This window comes from Haematobia irritans, chromosome 4 (genome assembly GCF_050003625.1).
Source record: "Haematobia irritans isolate KBUSLIRL chromosome 4, ASM5000362v1, whole genome shotgun sequence".
Lineage (NCBI taxonomy): Eukaryota > Metazoa > Arthropoda > Insecta > Diptera > Muscidae > Haematobia > Haematobia irritans.
Window position 1 is genome coordinate 135,900,285 of NC_134400.1, and position 21,075 is coordinate 135,921,359.

The 21,075-nt window shown below is 29.3% G+C and overlaps 1 protein-coding gene across 14 annotated transcripts in view; it reads left to right on the top strand.

The window, feature by feature from the left end:
- Gug (arginine-glutamic acid dipeptide repeats grunge) overlaps positions 1 to 17,594 on the top strand; it is a 120,579-nt gene extending 102,985 nt beyond the window's left edge. For 7 of the 14 annotated variants that reach the window (XM_075306447.1, XM_075306443.1, XM_075306449.1 and 4 more), the window contains 5 exons: positions 2,837 to 2,954; positions 3,743 to 3,848; positions 7,749 to 7,843; positions 7,896 to 7,948; positions 10,799 to 11,098. In XM_075306447.1, the coding sequence (XP_075162562.1) occupies positions 2,837 to 2,954; positions 3,743 to 3,848; positions 7,749 to 7,843; positions 7,896 to 7,948; positions 10,799 to 10,814 (388 nt within the window). In that variant the 3' untranslated portion in view covers positions 10,815 to 11,098. Of the gene's footprint in view, positions 1 to 2,836; positions 2,955 to 3,742; positions 3,849 to 7,748; positions 7,844 to 7,895; positions 7,949 to 10,798; positions 11,099 to 12,577 lie in introns of those variants that run through there. The other 7 variants (XM_075306445.1, XM_075306455.1, XM_075306456.1 and 4 more) reach the window with 4 other exon arrangements.
- Positions 17,595 to 21,075: the final 3,481 nt, after the last annotated feature.

Sequence of the window (21,075 nt, forward strand, 5' to 3'; positions counted from 1 at the left end):
ACGGTTGTTAAAGATCATATACTAACACCATGTTCCAAATTACAATCGGATTGGATGAAATTTGATTCTCGTGGAGACTTCGCAAGCCAAATCTGGGGATCGGTTTATACGGGGGCTATATATAATTATGAACCGATGTGGACCAATTTTTGCATGGTTGTTAGAGACCATATACCAATATCATGTACCAAATTTCAGGCGAATCTGATGAAATTTGCTTCTCTTTGAGGCTCCGCAACCCAAATCTGGGGATCGGTTTATATGGGCGCTATATATAATTATGGACCGATGTGGACCAATTTTTGCACGGTTGTTAGAGACCATATACCAATACCATGTACCAAATTTCAGCCGGATCGGATGCAATTTGCTTCTCTTTGAGGCTTCGCAAGCCAAATCTGGAGATCGGTTTATATGGGGTCTATATATAATTATGGACCGATGTGGACCAATTTTTGCATGATTGTTAGAGACCATATACCAACATCATGTACCAAATTTCAGCCGGATCGGATGAAATTTGCTTCTCTTTGAGGCTCCGCAAGCCAAATCTGGGGATCGGTTTATATGGGGGCTATATATAATTATCGACCGATGTGAACCAATTTTTGCATGGTTGTTATAGACCATATACCAACACCATGTACCAAATTTCAGCCGGATTGGATGAAATTTGCTTCTCTTTTAGGCTCCGCAAGCCTATATAATATTATGGCTATATATAATTATGGACCGATGTGGACCAATTTTTGCATGGTTGTTAGAGACCATATACCAACACCATATACCAAATTTCAGCCGGATCGGATGAAATATGCTTCTGTTAGAGGATCCGCAAGCCAAATCTGGGGATCGGTTTATATGGGGGCTATATATAATTATGGACCAATGTGGACCAGTTTTTGCACGATTGTTAGATACCATATACCAACACCATGTACCATATTTCAACTGGATCGGATGAAATATGATTCTCTTAGAGGCTCCACTAGCCAAATCTGGGGATCGGTTTATATGGGGGCTATATATAATTATGAACCGATGTGGACCCATTTTTGCATGGTTGTTAGAGACCATATACCAATATCATGTACCAAATTTCAGGCGGATCGGATGAAATTTGCTTCTCTTTGAGGCTCCGCAACCCAAATCTGGGGATCGGTTTATATGGGCGCTATATATAATTATGGACCGATGTAGACCAATTTTTGCACGTTTGTTAGAGACCATATACCAATACCATGTACCAAATTTCAGCCGGATCGGATGCAATTTGCTCCTCTTTGAGGCTTCGCAAGCCAAATCTGGTGATCGGTTTATATGGGGTCTATATATAATTATGGACCGATGTGGACCAAAATTTGCATGGTTGTTAGAGACCATATACCAACATCATATACCAAATTTCAGCCGGATCGGATGAAATATGCTTCTGTTAGAGGCTCCACAAGCCAAATCTGAGGGTCCCTTTATATGGGGGCTATACGTAAAAGTGGACCGATATGGCCCATTTTCAATACCATCCGACCTACATCGATAACAACTACTTGTGCCAAGTTTCAAGTCGATAGCTTGTTTCGTTCGGAAGTTAGCGTGATTTCAACAGACGGACGGACGGACGGACGGACATGCTTAGATCGACTCAGAATTTCACCACGACCCAGAATATATACTTTATGGGGTCTTAGAGCAATATTTCGATGTGTTACAAACAGAATGACAAAGTTAATATACCCCCATCCTATGATGGAGGGTATAACAAGATGAGGGAAGTCAAAAGATCCTAAATACAAGCAAGTATGCAATAGCATTATTTTCGTTATCTTTTTTGAACGCTTCTGTTGAAAGGGCATTTTTAATATTTGCCACAATTAAAAACAATAATATTTTAACGTAGCAGCTGAAAGCATTTTAAGAGTAAGCCTGCTTTTTAAATTGATATACATATTGTATTATTACATACAAAGAAAAAGAATTCTTCAGGGACAAAATTTTAAACAAACGAAATTGTCTTTTGTTATAAAGTATTTTCTTAAAGAGAAAATTTTATTTGTTATTTATTTATTTATTTTCAAAAGAAAATTTTTTAGCATCAAACGAAAACTTATTTTGTCTAAAATTTCATTTCTCAGAAAAGAAAACTCTTCTTTCAGTATATATATTTGGGTTAAATTTAATTTTTAAAGTGTATCACTACAGGATTTTTTTCACGAAATGTGGGACCCTTTTTATACTTTTTTACATTCTTAAATTTTTTGGGGGTTTTTGAAAAAAGCCTAGACCAATTTAGGGGTTTTTTCTTAAGATTTGGGGGGAAGAATCAAAAATCGCCTGGTAACACTGGTCAAAGTAGATATAATAATGTATCGTTTTTGAGGAGAATTATATTTAAAGCAAAAAAAAGGTTTTACTACACAGAAAAAAAAATTCTCGAAAAATTTTCCAATTAAAATCTTAATTGAGTTTTAAAAAAATATTCAATTAAAAATTTAATTGATTCAACAAATTTTTTAATTGAAACAAAAATCAATCACACAAATTAATAGTATCAATTAGTTATTTTATTGGATCAATTTATTTTTGAATTGGCTGTCAATTAATTTTTTAATTGATACTATCATTTCTGTGATTGAAGACATTTCAATTAAAAAAATTAATTGTATCAATTAATTTCGTGATTGAATCAAAAAAAAATTTTTTTTCTGTATACGGGGATTTTTCAATTGGTCTATTTTTATTCTCCACTTAATTTCTTACTTATCTAATATGAATTAATATTCCAGCAAAAAAAAAAATTTAACACTTACTAAAATTTCTTTATTTGTTCTTTTCGCAGTGGCATACATCCTTCACAGTTTCCTTTATATCCAAATCCAGCAGCAATATCTCAAATGGAAAGAGAACGTTTGGGTATACCACCACATCATGTTGCTCTTGATCCCAGTGAACATATGGTGAGTAACTATCAAATGGCAATAACATTTGTTCATACCGCCACCTCAATCGTTTGTTTTGTTGAAAATCAAGATATTTGTTGTTGTATATACTTTAAAACTACATACATACATTTTGTATCAACCATTCAATCACTCAATCGTATTTGGAATTATAAAACAAATCCGTTTTGCGAATTAACTACTACCACTACCGAAAACACAAACTACTGCATACCAATCACCAATCACAGATATCATTATTATTATTATTAATTGCAAAACTTCAATCGAAACAAATGAATCGAACTATGACCTAAAATCGCAACAAAAAACAATACTTCAAAACTCGATTGTATGATGCGCGTGTGTTTGTGTCTATTTAATTAACCTTATTAACATGATTTTGTTTATAAAAATTCAATTCATTAAATTGCATTCTTCTTAACAAAACCTAAAACAATTAACCCAATTCATTATGTTTTAGTGTAATTTAAAGAGTCCATTGAAACTTCATAACTGCGTTATCTCATGAGAATATACCATATATAAAAATAACTAAACATATATGTCCTTTGTCAAAAATAATGTATGCACTTGGTATTTTAACAATATTGCTTTTTAACAACGTTCTTCAAAAAAAAAACTTCCACCGCCACCACCTTTCTCAAATTGTTGTTTACTGTCATGCTCTCATACTCGTAAGAAATTCAAATGATATTCGATTGATTTTGTAAAACAAAACGACACTAAAACTGGAAATTCGCCACGTCCTTTTTTTGTTTTGTTTTGAAATTATAAATTTTCAGATACGATTGACGAGAGAATATCATGCACATGCGCATTCTCATACTCATTTACATTTGCCTTTGCCCCCACAGCCGCAACCACCAGAAGCCGGATTTCAACTACCACGTGAGTTTGTGTAAAAATTTACATAGTGTTAGCGAGAGTATTAAGGCTAAATTCTTAAGTTTAAATTTTGATTTTAATTATAGTGAAGTATTTATATTAAATTAATGTTGATTTCGTTATTACAAATTCGTCTAAACCATCGAATTGTGATTACATCTGCTTTGCATTCAAAGGGCTGTGTCAGACTTTGGCTAGAGCCTTTTACAAATGTATAATTAATGCTTATGACTTTTCCTTTCAACGAATCGATTCGTTGATTTTAATGGATTTATAATAATTTAATTTTGTAGTAAAAAAATCAAAATTTTCTACATGTTTTAAGATCGAACCCAAAACAGCTTTGAAAATCGCATATAAACAGACCAGTTTAGGTATTCAATAATTGTAGTTAGTTGTATAAACAAATATAGCCATAATAAGTAAATTGTAATTAATATAGAGATATTTTATCATAAATAAACATTTAAAAAGAATGTGTATTTAGTTAGCAATAAGGAAGTAAACAATTTTTTTTTAATAAGCAAAAATTTAAAAATTTATTGTTATTTCTGCTGTTTTCCCTAATTTATGGTCATTTTAGAGTGAACATCATGAATCCTATTTGAAAAATTGATATCTATAATAATTAGAAGCCGTAGATCGTACAGTAAATAACGAGAATGTGAAACACGTAGAGCAGAGAATGAAGCCGCCGATTTTAGCCACCGCCAACAAGTTTGGGCCAGCTGACGGCGTCACCATAATGTCGGCTCTTTTCGACTTGAATTTAATCAAAATATATTTATTTAACTCCGAAACAGGGATGGAAAATGCAGTACTATAGTACTTTTTTCAATATTTTTCACCCTGATCAGTACCGTAGAACCCCCGCGAATGACTTAGTACCTTTTTTTGTATACATTTTTGAGCCGATATCAGATTTATGACAAAATATTTTAATATTTTGAGGAAGGCTTTAACAAATTTATTTGCTCTTTTATAAATTTGGCAAACCAGAAGTTCATGCGAGAAGAAAATTTCGATTTTGTCAAAAACATGATTTTATTGAATTTCAAGAATGTTTTAGTCGAAAAAAGTATGTGTTTCTATATTACGCTTCCACACGAACATGTACGATTGCGTACTAAACTAATGCGAACCATTATAGTCACAGTCGAAACTTGAGAAAAAAAATAATCTGCTAACCTTTGGAGAAAATGTTACCAAAAAAAAAATATTATTTTGCAAAAATGTATTTCTTCAGAAAGTTTTGTCAAAAAAAAAAAAAACAATTGAATTGAAAATTTTCTGTATAAATAGAAAATTTTCAATTCAATTGTTTTTTTTTTTTTTCTTTGGAAAATTTTGTCAAAATTTTCCTGTATTTTTTTCCACATTTTATTTTTATAGAAATTTTTGTCAAAATTTTATTTTCAAACTTCTATTTCTGCAGAAAATTTTGTCAACATTTTATTTCTATAGAAAATTTTGTCAAAATTTTATTTCTATAGAAAATTTTATCAAAATTTTATTTCTATAGAAAATTTTGTCAAAATTTTATTTCTATAGAAATTTTTGTCAAAAATTTATTTCTTTAGAAAATTTTGTCAAAATTTTATTTCTATAGAAAATTTTGTCAAAATTTTATTTCTATAGAAAATTTTGCCAAAATTTTATTTCTATAGAAAATTTTGTCAACAATTTATTTCTATAGAAAATTTTGTCAAAATTTTATTTCTATAGAAAATTTTGTCAAAAATTTATTTTTATTTATCTTCAGAAAATTTATGAAGTACCATGAAGTACAACCGTGACTACAATACTACGGTAGTCTTTGTGGGCGGATATAAAAATAAAAAAAATATTTAAAATTGAAGAGTTGACAAACCAAATTTTAGTTTCTTTTCTATAGAGAATTTTGTCAAAATTTTATTTCTATAGAAAATTTTATCAAAATTTTATTTCTATAGAAAATTTTGTCAAAATTTTATTTCTATAGAATATTTTGTCAAAATTTTATTTCTATAGAAAATTTTGTCAAAATTTTATTTCTATAGAAAATTTTGCCAAAATTTTATTTCTATAGAAAATTTTGTCAACATTTTATTTCTATAGAAAATTTTGCCAAAATTTTATTTCTGTAGAAAATTTTATCAAAATTTTATTTCTATAGAAAATTTTGTCAAAATTTTATTTCTATAGAAATTTTTGTCAAAAATTTATTTCTTTAGAAAATTTTGTCAAAATTTTATTTCTATAGAAAATTTTGTCAAAATTTTATTTCTATAGAAAATTTTGCCAAAATTTTATTTCTATAGAAAATTTTGTCAACAATTTATTTCTATAGAAAATTTTGTCAAAATTTTATTTCTATAGAAAATTTTGTCAAAATTTTATTTCTATAGACAATTTTGTCAAAATTTTATTTCTATAGAAAATTGTGTCAAAATTTTATTTCTATAGAAAATTTTATTTCTATAGAAAATTTTGTCAAAATTTTATTTCTATAGAAAATTTTATCAAAATTTTATTTCTATGGAACATTTTGTCAAAATTTTATTTCTATAGAAAATTTTGTCAAAATTTTATTTCTATAGAAAATTTTGTCAAAATTTTATTTCTATAGAAAATTTTGTCAAAAATTTATTTTTATTTATCTTCAGAAAATTTATGAAGTACCATGAAGTACAACCGTGACTACAATACTACGGTAGTCTTTGTGGGCGGATATAAAAATAAAAAAAAAATATATTTAAAATTGAAGAGTTGACAAACCAAATTTTAGCTTCTTTAAATTTTAGTCTAAAGGAGCTCTTGACAATAATCTTCCAATGTAAGTTTTGTTCAAATTTAGTGAAAATAACTTTTTTGCTCAAAGTATACTTTCTTAAAAATTGTATTTTCCATCCCTTCTCCGAAATATTGTTTATAATATATTATTTTGTGCCAAAAAGCTGTTTCATTCACTCAAGCTAATTTAAGACCACATTTCTATAATAAAATGAAAATAATCGTGCGCAGAAGAGATTAATAAAATGAAGATATGATATGATGATATGACTGTAAGATTGGTTGTATAACTAATCTTATTACGGTTCTGAATAAAAAAAAATTATGTCGGCTCAATCGGCTCAAAGTCGCTGAAAAAATGGGTCGGCTTCGTTCTCTGGCGTAGAGTTTTTCATTCTTTGAAGTAGTAGGTTTTACAATTAATAGCAAGAACATTATACTCGTATAGTTTTCCATGATTTAAATCATATATTTATTTTCAATACCAACAAAAAAACAACAATGATGTTTTTTCGTAATCTGTAATTATAGTCATATAATCTTAATGAAATAAATAGAATTAGATATAGCAATAGGGAACATTCAAATATTTATCTTTTGATATCCAGAGAATGAAGCCGACCCATTTTTGTCGGCGGCGGCGGCGGCGGACACTAAATTATTGCCTCCGGCGGCGGCGGCTTGACGGCTGAGCCGATATAAATTTGCTCACTCGGCGGCGGACAATTATTCATTATAAAATCAATTTGAAGGCGACTGAAATCGGCGGCGCGACTCGGCGGCTTCATTCTCTGTTGATATCATATTCTATCAAATCATTGCATACGGCTGGTCTGTTTTTATGTATTGAATGATTAATTTGAAATTTTCAATGGCTTAAGATTTTAGCTAATACTCTCAAATCTTGTATTGTGTACAAAAATTGTTTATAAAAAAAAAAAAAACATTATTTTCTTGTTTTTTCCTGTCTACTATTTTAATTTGCCACCTTTAAATAATATATGATTTGCGGGTGTCCTGCCTACATTACGTAACAACGGCCATGTATTGTATTCATGTATCCTCTTAAACCACCATAAACATCAATATCTTTGTTTCCATCGGACGACGAACTGAAACATCTTCTAATAGCGAATGTTGGTCAATTTCCACGTCCAAATATGCTTATGCCTAGAGAACCTCACTCCGATGTATTGCTGCGAATGTCTTATGCTGATCAACTTCAGGTTTTCCATTACCCTCGTTAAACTTTTTTACTCATTAATTACATATATACAGTATTTACAGGCCGCTGAATTCCAGCGTCAGTCATTACACGATCAATATTTCCGGTAAGTATTTAATATTATTTTTAATATCAGGCCTACTAATGGACATGAACATTTATGACATGGACTTTTTCTCTTTAAAATGTGTTTGCTATAATATCTAGATGAATAATTTATATTCAAAAAAAAAAAAAAAAAAAAAAGTGTGACATGCAGTGATCCAGTAGTAAATTAAAAATTGAGTATGTTAGTGCAGCCGTACACTTTTAAAGTTGGAAAACTTGCTCACGTTCCCAGCATTAGCGCAATTCTACAAATGTGGTAGATTTATTACTGTTTGGTAGATTGATTATCATATTTCATATGAAATAAGTGCAACATATGTTAGGAGCATACGTAGGTTAGATATAGTGGCAGCCTCCTATTACCACAGTGGTTACATGTTTAGCTCAATGACAAGGGACCACCTTTTTATAGTCGAGCCCTAGGCGATCACGTATACTCATAGAAAAAAGTCTGCTCAAAACAGCAGTCGATGTTATATTTTTGTACTTCAAGGTCTAACGAACAACAAATTATAAAAGGTTTAGATTTTAAATTTTTCCTAAAGCATATTTAAGAACCAAAATTAGTTTTTGATAATATACTCACAAGCTCCTAAATGTTACCAGCAAACATTTTGTTTGTTGTTATACCCACCACCAAAAAAAGGTTGACGGGGGTATAATAAGTTTGTCATTCCGTTTGTAACACATCGAAATATCGATTTCCGACTATATAAATATTCTTGATCAGGGAGAAATCCTAAGACGATATGACCATGTCCGTCTGTCTGTTGTAATCACGCTACAGTCTTCAATAATGAAGCAATCGTGCTGAAATTTTGCACAAACTCGTCTTTTGTCTACAGGCAGGACAAGTTCGAAGATGGGCTATATCGGTCAAGGTTTTGATATAGTCCCCATATAAATCGATCTCCCGATTTTACTTCTTGGGCTTATAGAAATCGTAGTTTTTATCCAATTTGCCTGAAATTTTAAATCTAGAGGTATTTTATGACCATAAAGAGTTGTGCCAAAAATGGTGAGTATCGGCCCATGTTTTGGTATAGCCCCCATATAGACCGATCTCCCGATTTTACTTCTTGGACTTATGGAAACCGTAGTTTTTTTATCCAATTTGGAGCCACCGTGGTGCAATGGTTAGCATGCCCGCCTTGCATACACAAGGTCGTGGGTTCGATTCCTGCTACGACCGAACACCAAAAAGTTTTTCAGCGGTGGATTATCCCACCTCAGTAATGCTGGTGACATTCCTGAGGGTTTCAAAGCTTCTCTAAGTGGTTTCACTGGAATGTGGAACGCCGTTCGGACTCGGCTATAAAAAGGAGGTCCCTTGTCATTGAGCTTAACATGGAATCGGGCAGCACTCAGTGATAAGAGAGAAGTTCACCACTGTGGTATCCTATCCAAATTGCCTGAAATTGGAAATCTAGAGGTATTTTAGGACCATAAAGAGGTGTGCCAAAAATGGTGAGTATCGGTCCATGTTTTGGTATAGCCCCCATATAGACCGATCTCCCGATTTTATTTCTTGGGCTTATCCAATTTGCCTGAAATTGGAAATCTAAATGTATTTTAGGACCATAAAGAGGTGTGTCAAAAATGGTGAGTATCGGTCCATGTTTTGGTATAGCCCCCATATAGACCGATCTCCCGATTTTCTTCTTGGGCTTATAGAAACCGTAGCTTTTATCCAGTTTGCCTGAAATTGGAAATCTAAATGTATTTTAGGACCATAAAGAGGTGTGCCAAAAATGCTGAGTATCGGTCCATGTTTTGGTATATCCCCCATATAGACCGATCTCCCGATTTAACTCCTTAGGTTTCTAGAAACCGTAGTTTTTATCCGATTTGCCTGAAATTGTAAATATTCTGGTATTTAAGGCTCACAAAAACGTGTATCGGATTAAGTTTTTACCGGTCCATTTGCTGTTTCTACTAACAAATTTCTTTGGGTGTAGCCAAATAAATCCCAAAGTTCTGGAGTTATTTGAGAATATATTACAAATCTCATTAATTTTTATTATTTTTTTTTTATCATTTTTCAGTCGTATTGGCTCAAATAGTTAGATAAAATTAAAGATATCAAACATAATTTAGTATAAAACATTGTAAACTTAAAAAATGAATGTACTTAAAAAATTAAAATAAAATTGGAAATTGGAACTGGAAACGTTCCCGAAATGTTGGATGAAAATAATGGAATAATTCCAAAACCAAACATACCAAAATAAACTTGCATTAACTTAATTGGAATAGGAAGAGTAAATACAAATTGTATTAGGAATACAGTTATATCTGGGAATTCAAACTTCATGGACCCATTGATGTTGCAAACATTTTTTATTATTTTTTTTTCTTATTAGTAATATATTCAAATTGGTAATGATTTAATTATAAGTTTTAAATGCTTTTTGAGCTTTCTACAATCGAAGGTATTCACAAATACACAAAAACTTCTAATTGTTTTACGTTTTAATATTCATTTTGAAATAAAAATTTTAGGATAATACTTCTATTGGATCACTGTATGTCTACAATGTATTAGATTAAAATTTTGTGTTTCCTCCCAAACTATAAAAAAACGCAATAAGCAATTCCCTTTTATTTAATTTACCAGTACAAGTCTATTTGTACATACATATCAGTATTTAAAGATCAATTTTTTGTGTTTAACGTTTAACAGTTATTGCGATTGATTTCCTTTTGCCATTTGTTTTAATCTCAAATGCCTTTCCTATTTTTATTTTTCCATGCCATTTCATATTATTATGATAATAATTTTGTTTCATGAACAGTTTTTATATCCATATAAATATTTTTTTTTTTTTAATTTTCTACATTTCAACAGACAACGGCCCCGGTAAATGGACCCCACTTTTTGTGTTTACAAAAAGATATACATTATCGTTTGTTCGTACATCTCCCAAATTAATCAACACCCATCATGTATCATCGTCATCTTCATATTGGTCAAGCCATTGCTTTCGTTTGTTTATTACAGTTTGTTTGATATTAACAGTATATATACAAGTATGTCATATGTAAATATGTGTGAAAACAAAATATTTTCCATTACATGTTGTGTTGTCGTTATTGCTAAAATAAAAAGGGGAAAAAGGTAGATCGAAAAATGATCGTCCCACACCAATCATTATAGTATTACATTATTTTGCTACCTAATATTAATCTCATTAGCACAATCGACATCATAATATTTTTGTTCCCCCAATTTGTGAATCTTACAATGTATGTATGAACAAATGAAAATATTGGTAATGACCATTGACATCAAGATTCATCGCCATCATGAACAATATATAAAAAAACTTATTGCACAACTATTCTATATTGAAATGTTAGTATTATTATTTTTTGAAAATAGAAATGTGGTTTTGTAAAAAAAGATATGTACATCTACTACTATGTTTATAAAGTTATATATTGCTTTTATTGCACACAAAAAAAAAATTTCTGATTCAATCACGAAATTAATTGATCCAATTAATTTTTTAATTGAAATGTCTTCAATCACAGAAATGATAGTATCAATTAAAAAATTAATTGACAGTCAATTAAAAAATTAATTGATCCAATTAAATATTTAATTGATGCTATTAATTTGTGTGATTGATTTTTATTTCAATTAAAAAATTTGTTGAATCAATTAAATTTTTAATTGAATATTTTTTAAAACTAATTTTTTTCTGTGTGAAGTTTTCCATAATGTTGGCTATACCGCAAAAGTAAAAAAAACAAAAATCTTAAAAACTAGGCAATGATTTACTATGGAGATCCTTGGTAAACATAGTGAAAACAGCATAGCTAGGTACGAACTTTTACACAGAAAAAAATTCACGAACATTTTTCCAATTAAAGACTTAATTGAGTTTTAAAAAATATTCAAAAATCAATCACAAAAATCAATAGTATCAATATATTTTTTTTTTTTTTTTTTGAATTGACTTTCAATTAATTTTTTTTTATTGATACTATTATTTTTGTGATTGAAGACATTTCAATAAAAAAATTAATTAGATCAATTAATTTCTTGAAAAAAAATTTGTGTGTAGTTTTGCAATAAAAAAATGTGTAGCTCCATATAAAGCAATGTTAGACCTACATTGCAAAATGCTTTAATTTGGGTAGTTTGTTCGGTGGTCATTTTACCACAATTGATCAATAAAATTTTACTCTATCGTTTTTATTAGTTCATTTTTTTTTTTTTTTTGAGAATTTTATAAAGAGCCAATTAAAATACCCAAAATTTACACGCTTTAATTTTTAGGAAAACTCGATATTGCAATAATATTTTTTTTGTTTTGTTTTTTCTTAGAAAAATAAACTAACATCCAAGTAGTTTTTCTTTTTGAAAAATCTAGAATCACGAAATGTAGGATACAAAATAAAAGCAAAAAAAAAATACATGAAATGAATAATATTAAATTTCACTGAATTTAATTAGAGTGTTTTCTGACACCACCAATAAGAATTCAAAAGAATATTTTGACAATATTTATTAGCACAGATGTAAATGTATATATCTAAATTTACAAACCCATTTATATATCGATTGATTATTCACTAAATCGTACTATAACCATTATTTTGACTAATTTTTCCCTTGCAGAAATCAATTGCGTTGAACAACTACATACTAAGTAACATGATGTACTATGGCGGTTATATACCCTATGGAGGATATTTTAATCATCGTGGAGGTGGAGACTTTAAGTGACAGACAGTAATTTGAGTTGGGAGAATATCAAATATTAGCCACAGCAATAAATCAAACACCTTGGTCTTCATTGACAAACATCGTTTTTTCCAAAGTCCCCCATAACAATAATTACATCATCGATTTTGTTATCTTTGTTATAACAGCCAATTCAAATTTATATGATACGTTAATTATATGTACCACTCGTCTATTTTCTTTTGTGAAAAGTTTATATGAACAATATCAATATGAGAGTTTAGGAAAAAGTAAATAGTAACGAGGAAATGCGACTCTAAAAAAAAACTCTTTATTATGTTGTTAATGGAACCATAAATATATGTTTATTTTTTTTTTTTGTTTTCTTTTGTAAAATTTATTTTTAAATGATTACAAATGTATAATACTAACAAAACTAGATCAAACACTGCACACAAACCCATACGCTATATATATATATTTAAACATATTACAGAAAGATATAAAAAGAAGCAATTGTTCTTAGGAATAATATAATATTACTTGGCTGGCACTTGTCTCGATCGGAAACAAAAGAATAGAAACTCAAATATATGTAAATGCTTAGAAATATTATACGCAAGTAAGAAAACATACTTAACAAAACAAAAATTAAATAATACTATTAATAAATACATAATTAGGAATTCTCAAAAAAAGAGCTAAATGTTATAATGACGTATTAACTACAAAAAAAAAAAAACAAAAACGAAATGAAAATGCAACAACTACTGAAAAGATAAAAATTACAATTATAGGAATACTTAATTAACTAAAGCATAGAATAATAGGAATAATAGCAATGTAATGCTAATATACACAATAGCATTTAAGAAAGTAACATTTGTTCATTAACAACATAAAAATAAAGGCAATTTAAGAATAGATGTAAGGTCATTGGCAGCATTTGTTTGTTTGTTGCCAGTCGAAACAAATGCCCCCACCATTTCCCTTAATCCCCTGTATTATAAAATCATTAATATTTTTTATAAGTCCCCCAAAAAATATAAAACATATTTAGTCATAAAAATGTAAAACTGTAAGATTTTAGTAGGTGTAAAACTTTATTTTTGTTTTTTTTTTTTTTTTTTTTACTTGACTACAATTTCTCCACAATATTAAAGAGAGTTTTGCGTACAGAATCGATAGAAAACAATGCAATGATTCATATTTTTTCTTATAATCGTATAAAAAATGTGTAATAATACTAATTAACAAATCGCAATATTTGACGAATTTCTCTGGGTTCCTTCGTAAGCACAGAGTGGTTTACAGAGTTTATATGATGAGACATGTGAGAGAGTTTTCTCTACTCTTGGCATTGCAAATAGGACAAATAAAATGGTTCGTATGTTCTCCAAGTGAGGTGAAGCAAGCTCACTACACTATGCAAATAAATAATAATAACTTGAATTCATAGCCATTATATCGTATGTTAGCAGAGCATTTGGTCATGAGTAACCATCACATAAAACCTAATACGTCTCATTTATACTGAAATATCTATAAATTTGTTTGTAATTATTATTTATTTGTAATTTGGAAAGATCGTCCAAACCAAAAACTAAATTATAAACGAAAAATGAATGGTGTCATTATTTGTTTTACAATCCAACTACCAATGGTTTATTTATAGATTTTTCTTTAAAAAGATATTTAAACTATTTCTTGAAGCAAAAATTTATGGTCTTGTTACAATGGTACCATAGAACACTTTCTGTGAAGAGTAAATAAGATTCAGCAAAAGGAATTTTATTGCTAAAATTATTTTTATCCAAATATTTGCATATGCGTTTGAAATCTTCGAGTTGGATTCATCATAAGAGTTTAAGATGAAAATTGCGAATCTTCTATTTCGCTCAAAAAAAAAAAGCGAAAAACTATGGAATTTGTTTGAATCTCATACATATCTGTAACAACAACAACAGCAACACAAATATGTGTGCATTATCAGAAAATGGAAAAGCAATGTTGAACGCCAAAATCAACAATGATCTTGCACTGTAGAGTAAATGCTCAAAATTACATTCTCTTGGCCAGCAATTTGCCAGGTTACATGACATATTTTTTGTAAAATAATTTCAAAATACATAATTTCAGGGCAAAGAATACTCTATCGTTTCATTGAATAATATGTTAAATAGTGGGCATAATCGTCATTCTAATCACAGAAAAAAATTTCACGAAAATTTTTCTAATTACAGCTTTGAGTTTTAAAAAATATTCAATTAAAAATTTAATTGTTTTAACAAATTTTTTAATTGAAACAAAAATCAATCACGAAAATTAATACTATCAATTAATTTTTTAATTGTCTTTCAAGTCATTTTTTTAATTGATACTACCCAGCAAAAACTAGGTAACCACATCTCATTACAATTGACATTACCAGGCGTAAAGCTGTCATTACACGTTGCATTACATTGCGGCGATTTATAATGACTAACTTGTAATGACAAAAATAAATACTTCTCGGTAATTTTCGAATTGTTATTCTCAAATTTTTAGCGGTTGTAGTTAACAATTAATAAAATAGAATAAATGATGGTACCATTAGGTATAATTATTCACATAATCGGGCATTTACATAAAAAATTAAAAAGAATATGTAATGTAACGGCAATTCTGAAGATTTTTCCGTTAAGAAATGTTTATCACAAATATTTCATAATAATTGTGTTTAATGACATTATCATATTATGTTTTAAATAAATGCTTTCTTATACCTCATCCACATTACACTTCCAAAATGCGCTTAAACTAAATTTCAAATGTCATTTGCCTTATAAGAAAGAGACTTAAAATCCAGTTTTAGTAGATTTCGAAGCGATGCCAATTAATAAGCGGTTATTAATTTTTAAATAGCCTTACCTACAAGATTACCGGGTAATGAGAGTTTTTGCTGGGTATCTATCATCTCTGTGATTGAAGATATTTCAATTAAAAATTAATTGGATCAAAAAATATTTTTTTGTGCGATCTTCTTACAATGATGCATTCTTTGCATACTACGCTAATAGAAATAAATGAAATATATGATTTTATATATTCATATTGACATTGCTATAAATCTACTTTTTCATTTTTTGTATAAGACAAAACACGCTAAAAATGGCTAAATTCAAAATACCAAAATAAGAGAAATATAAAGATGGACTATTAGTGCAGATATGCTAAAAATAGCCTCACAAATATTTATTCCGGTACTGTAAAGAAACAGCAATAAATGCGGTTTAGGATATTAAAAAAAAAGTTTACAAAGCTTAGCTGCAATGTGACAAAAAGTCGTAAGATTTTTTATTTTTATAGACACGATAAATATACCAAAGAGTGTCGGAGCACATTTTCAAACATCTGTGGTGAGAAATTTTCTTTTTGTTCTTTCCATATAAAAAATATGTCAACTATTGATAAAGAAAATACAGATATTTATTTCGCAATATATTAAAACTCTGGGCAATACCGTTCAAATAAAACCCAACATAGATATATAGCATCAGCTTTATGTACGTTTTTCTATAGAGAAATGATATTGCGTTACGAAGGAAATCATTTTAATTACCAAGTAAATTTAGCAGAAAAAATATTTTAATAGATAGCATTTTGTAAATTTCTAAAATAAAATATGAATTTATTAATAATCGGTGGTTATCGTTTAATTTTCTTACAAAATTTTAATTTTCTTCTAATTTGGGCAATTTTAGCATTAATTTATTTTTTTATATTGTTTCTTAAAATCATTTTATTTTCTAATGTAATTGTATTAATTACAGACTATGTGTGTTTGCTTTTACAAAAGTTATGGATCAATTCTCTGGTTATTAATTTTGTAAATTTTATTTATTTATTTTAATTTTGTGTAGCAAAACAGATACTAAGCAAATGTATAGCGCTTTTTTATGGATGAACATAATTAATATAAGTACAAGCTTATAGACGAGTATATAAAAAAACGTAAAAGAAATAAACTGTAATGTAGTTCTTAGAGGTGAATATTTTTTTAATGCGTTAAATTAAGCGAAAAATTAATAATGAAAATAGAATAACATTATCCTCGTATGATCAATAGAAATTCTAAAATACAACCAATCCCCATACACATATATACTTTGTACATTTATAATTCTAAAATATAATAATAATAACAATGATAAAACCATTCTAAATATACTTACACACAAGCATATTTTGAGATATAAGAGTTTGTAATAAACATTTTTAAACGTAAGGTAAACAATGATAGTGAAGGAGACGCATACTCATTTCTGTAAACATATACATACTTACCCAACACAAACAACAGAATTCTTTAAAAACATACATTTAAATCGTAGTAGTATACATGTAAATTTGAAAAAAAAAAACACAAAAACATTGAAAATGAATTTCATTTACAAAAACTGTATTTAAATTATTGCTATTATTATTACAAACAAAAAACCTAATAACTATATAATCAATTATTATTACATACATACACACAACTATTACTTATAGCATAACTAAAGCCTAAGAAGAAAAAAGAAAATAAATTAATGTATTCTATATAGTTTTCCGAAATTCACAAAAGTAATGGAAAATTGTCTTCTTAAATCACTTGAGTTTTTAGATAACAATAGGAAACGTTCAAGTACACGTACATAACAAATTATTATTCTACACACATACATATACATAAAAAACAAACAGTTTCAGAAAAATATGTATGTAAGCTTGTGCGAACAAGAAAATATTAAACATCATAAGCAAGACGATATGAATTTGAAAAAAATATATTTAAAATAAAATATTAAATCAATAAAAACAATTAAAAATAAATATAAATAGTAATTGACTTTTCTGGCATTATCAAATAATAACAAGAACTATTCAACATAGCAATAAAAACTCGAAAATAAATTATTTAAATGGATATTTGTGTTTTACATTCTGTTAATATAAAGTGAAAGTGGGTTTGTTGTGTTTAACCTACAAACAAGACATCTTGCATGGACTCTCCCACTTCCACAAGTAAGCCGGTATTGGTGAAATTTCAGCAGTAGCCCTCTATGAGAATGTACACAGAAAAAAATTTCACGAAAATTTTTCCAATTAAAATCTTAATTGAGTTTTAAAAAATATTTAATTAAAAATTTAATTGAATCAACAAATTTTTTAATTGAAATAAAAATCAATCACACAAATTAATAGTATCAATTAATTTTTTAATAGTATCAATTAATTTTTTAATTGACTGTCAATTAATTTTTTAATTGATACTATCATTTCTGTGATTGTAGACATTTAAATTAAAAAATTAATTGGATCAATTAATTTCGTGATTGAATCAGAAAAATATTTTTTTGTGTGTACTCTTCGACATTCTAAATTGCTCTTGCGTCTGTCTTATATGTTGTTATTTAAATGGAAATTTGTGTGCTAACCATTACACCACGGTGACAAAAGGTTTAAGGCAATTCGATTTCTTCTAATTCAAACTAGCCAAATCATACAATTGTACTCAGTGGTCCAACTTTAGTTTAGCAAATTTATCAAACGACGACACTTTTCTGCCCATAAAAACAATTTTTCGTTTTATGCCACCTTCATGCTGTGCCACTTTATAGTTAATTAACCCTTAAATGCGCACTGTATCTTTTAGGATACAGCCAGAAAAAAGTTCTTACGTCTTAAAATTTTGACCGAATTCTATGAAATCAAGTTTGATGTATTTAAAACATTATTTTAAAAAAATGTGTTTTCTTCGAAAGTTTGTAGTACTTCTAAGCAATCTGCAGTCAAAATTGATAATCAAATGTTGATTAAAAAAAAAACTCAAATTGGAAGTTAAATAATATTTACCAGAGATGAAAGTAATGCTGGTTAAAACACTGTGTAATTAAAAAAAATCAAATTGCTTATTTGTAAATAAAAAGCACTAAATAGAATGTAGAAAAACACTTATGTTTTTGAAGATTTCAAAGTAAAAAGTAAATTTTATTACATTTTATATTATGGACCCATATCTCTATTTACATTCCTCCGAATTCCTTCCTAATTGGAGAATGAGATGAATATAAAATAATTCGGCGACAGATAAGGAATAAAAGTGCACATTGTTATTGGTGTAAGTACATTGGTTTGAAATGGTGTGCACTGTTAGAAAGTCACCTTTTTGCAGGCTCAATGGACGATTTCGGCTGACGAAGGAGGCATTCAAATGGAAAATAATTTTTGGTGGCATGTCAACGTCAATTCTATCGCTTTACAATTGTCTGCCGTCTTAACACTTTTTGCCAGTGGAAGCCTTCATCATTCACTATTCTTACAAGTTGGTCCAAAAGCGTTATGTTTGTCACGGAATGGTACGGTAATTGGTTGATAACAATCTCTTGGATATCGATCTAGCATGTGCACTTTATATAGGGTTCTTTGCCAAGCTAGGATGCTTGCTCCTGAACTCGACTATGACCAATTTTGTTGAACTTTTATTGGAGTTGCATTAATCCTAAATATTCATATTTACTTCAAATTAGCAACAATTCGAACTAAATCTAATATATTTACTATTCCTATATGGCGAAAACGATGTAAAAAACAAGTGAAAAATGTTTTACGATTGCAATCTACCAATCGAAAAAATTGTCGATCAAAAAAACTCGATATCGACTCCCGTGATCCGAAAAATTTAGATTTCGATCGTGATTTGTGCACCCAGCTGGGGGTGCACAAATCACCCAAAAATTCACTAAGGCGGAAATCAACTTTCACCAAGACCTTTGCAAGTGAATTGATTTCACGAAACTTCCGGTGGAAGTGGATTGTAGGACACCAAAATCGTGGAATTGATCAACATTCACCTGGAAGTGGATTTGCGAACATGGGCTTATATATTTTTTTCTGAGAAATCGGTTATCTTCTGCAATTAAGGGTTAAGTATAGTGTATTTAAAATTAATTATTAAAAAAATGGCTGTTTTAACTTAACAGCCAACTTAATACCGGCTTTTTGTTTTAAAGAATTCTATGATTAATTTGGCGACACACCGTTAGCTGACGCACCCCAATAAACACAGGATGAGCGTTTGTCAAATGCAAAAACTTTTCAGTTTGAGGGTAAATATAATTTTCAACATAAATTCAACTTGACTTGAAACAGCTCATCTTCAAATTGTTTGCGAATTACTTCCAATTTGGCAAAATGTTGACGAAATCTTTGAAAAAGTTTTGAAGATAATATCCAAAAACTTTGACAAAGCACTACCCTAAAATGCTACGAAAAAACCATGGGATTTTCAATACTTCTTTGTGCAACGAAGTTCGTGGTCAATTGGAAGAAATAAAAAAAAATAGTTTATAAAAATAGGTAAGTGAAAATAAAAAATTAAAAAAAAAAAACTTTAAGGAAGTGACTAAATATATACAGTGGCGTGCAGAAATGAGTACATAATTAATTTTTTTTTTCAATTCTAAACGAATAAACAAGCAGGAATAAAGAAACTAAAAAAAACTTTAGTTTTCCTTTATTCCTTCTTCAATTCTAAATAAAACAACAAAAAACTCAAAACAAAATGTAAAGAATTAAGAGAGACAAATAAACATAACAAAAAAACTCGCATGCACTTTTTGATGTACTCAGCATTAAAACCAAAATATACCGTTAGTTTTGTATTTGTTGTCATTCTTTATGATTAGTAATACAACTTCGTGTTTAGAAACGTGTTTGCTAGTAAGAGTTAAAGCTTTATTCGAAGTGTACTGCAATAATATCAAGTAAAAATTAAAATGGAAAAGTTACCGCGCGATGTAGAGAACAATATAGTTTCCTTAACTTAATAGGTCTTCATCGCGGAAAATAGCCAAGGAACTAAAGGAACCAAAAAAGACGAAATACTACTCCCAAACAGCAAACCAGAGGCCGCCGAAAACTGTTGACCGAAGCGGACGCTCGCCTTATGATGACAGAAATGAGGCATAACAAGTCCGTAACGCCCAAAATACTACTGTTGCCAAAAATAAGCAAGTTAGTGAATAGACAGCAAGACGAGCGCTCCACAACATTGGTTATGTTTCGGATGTAAAAAAAATAGACCTGCATTGTCCGAAAAGAATCAAAAGGTGCGATTGTCCTGGTGATACCATTCAACGCCACCAATTTAAACAAACTGCGAAGCATGGGGGTGGAAGCATAATGGTTTGGGACTGCTTCACTTGGTGGCACATTGGGCCATTGCAGAAAATTGATGGTATAATGAAGAAGGAAGACTACCTCGCCATTTTGCAGACTCATCTTCCCCAGTTTATTGACAAGAGTGTCTATCCTGAAGATGAAGTCGTATTTAAACAGGATGGTGATCCGAAGCATAGTGCAAAAATAGTGTTTTCACTATGGCTTAGTGAGCAAAAATTTCAAGT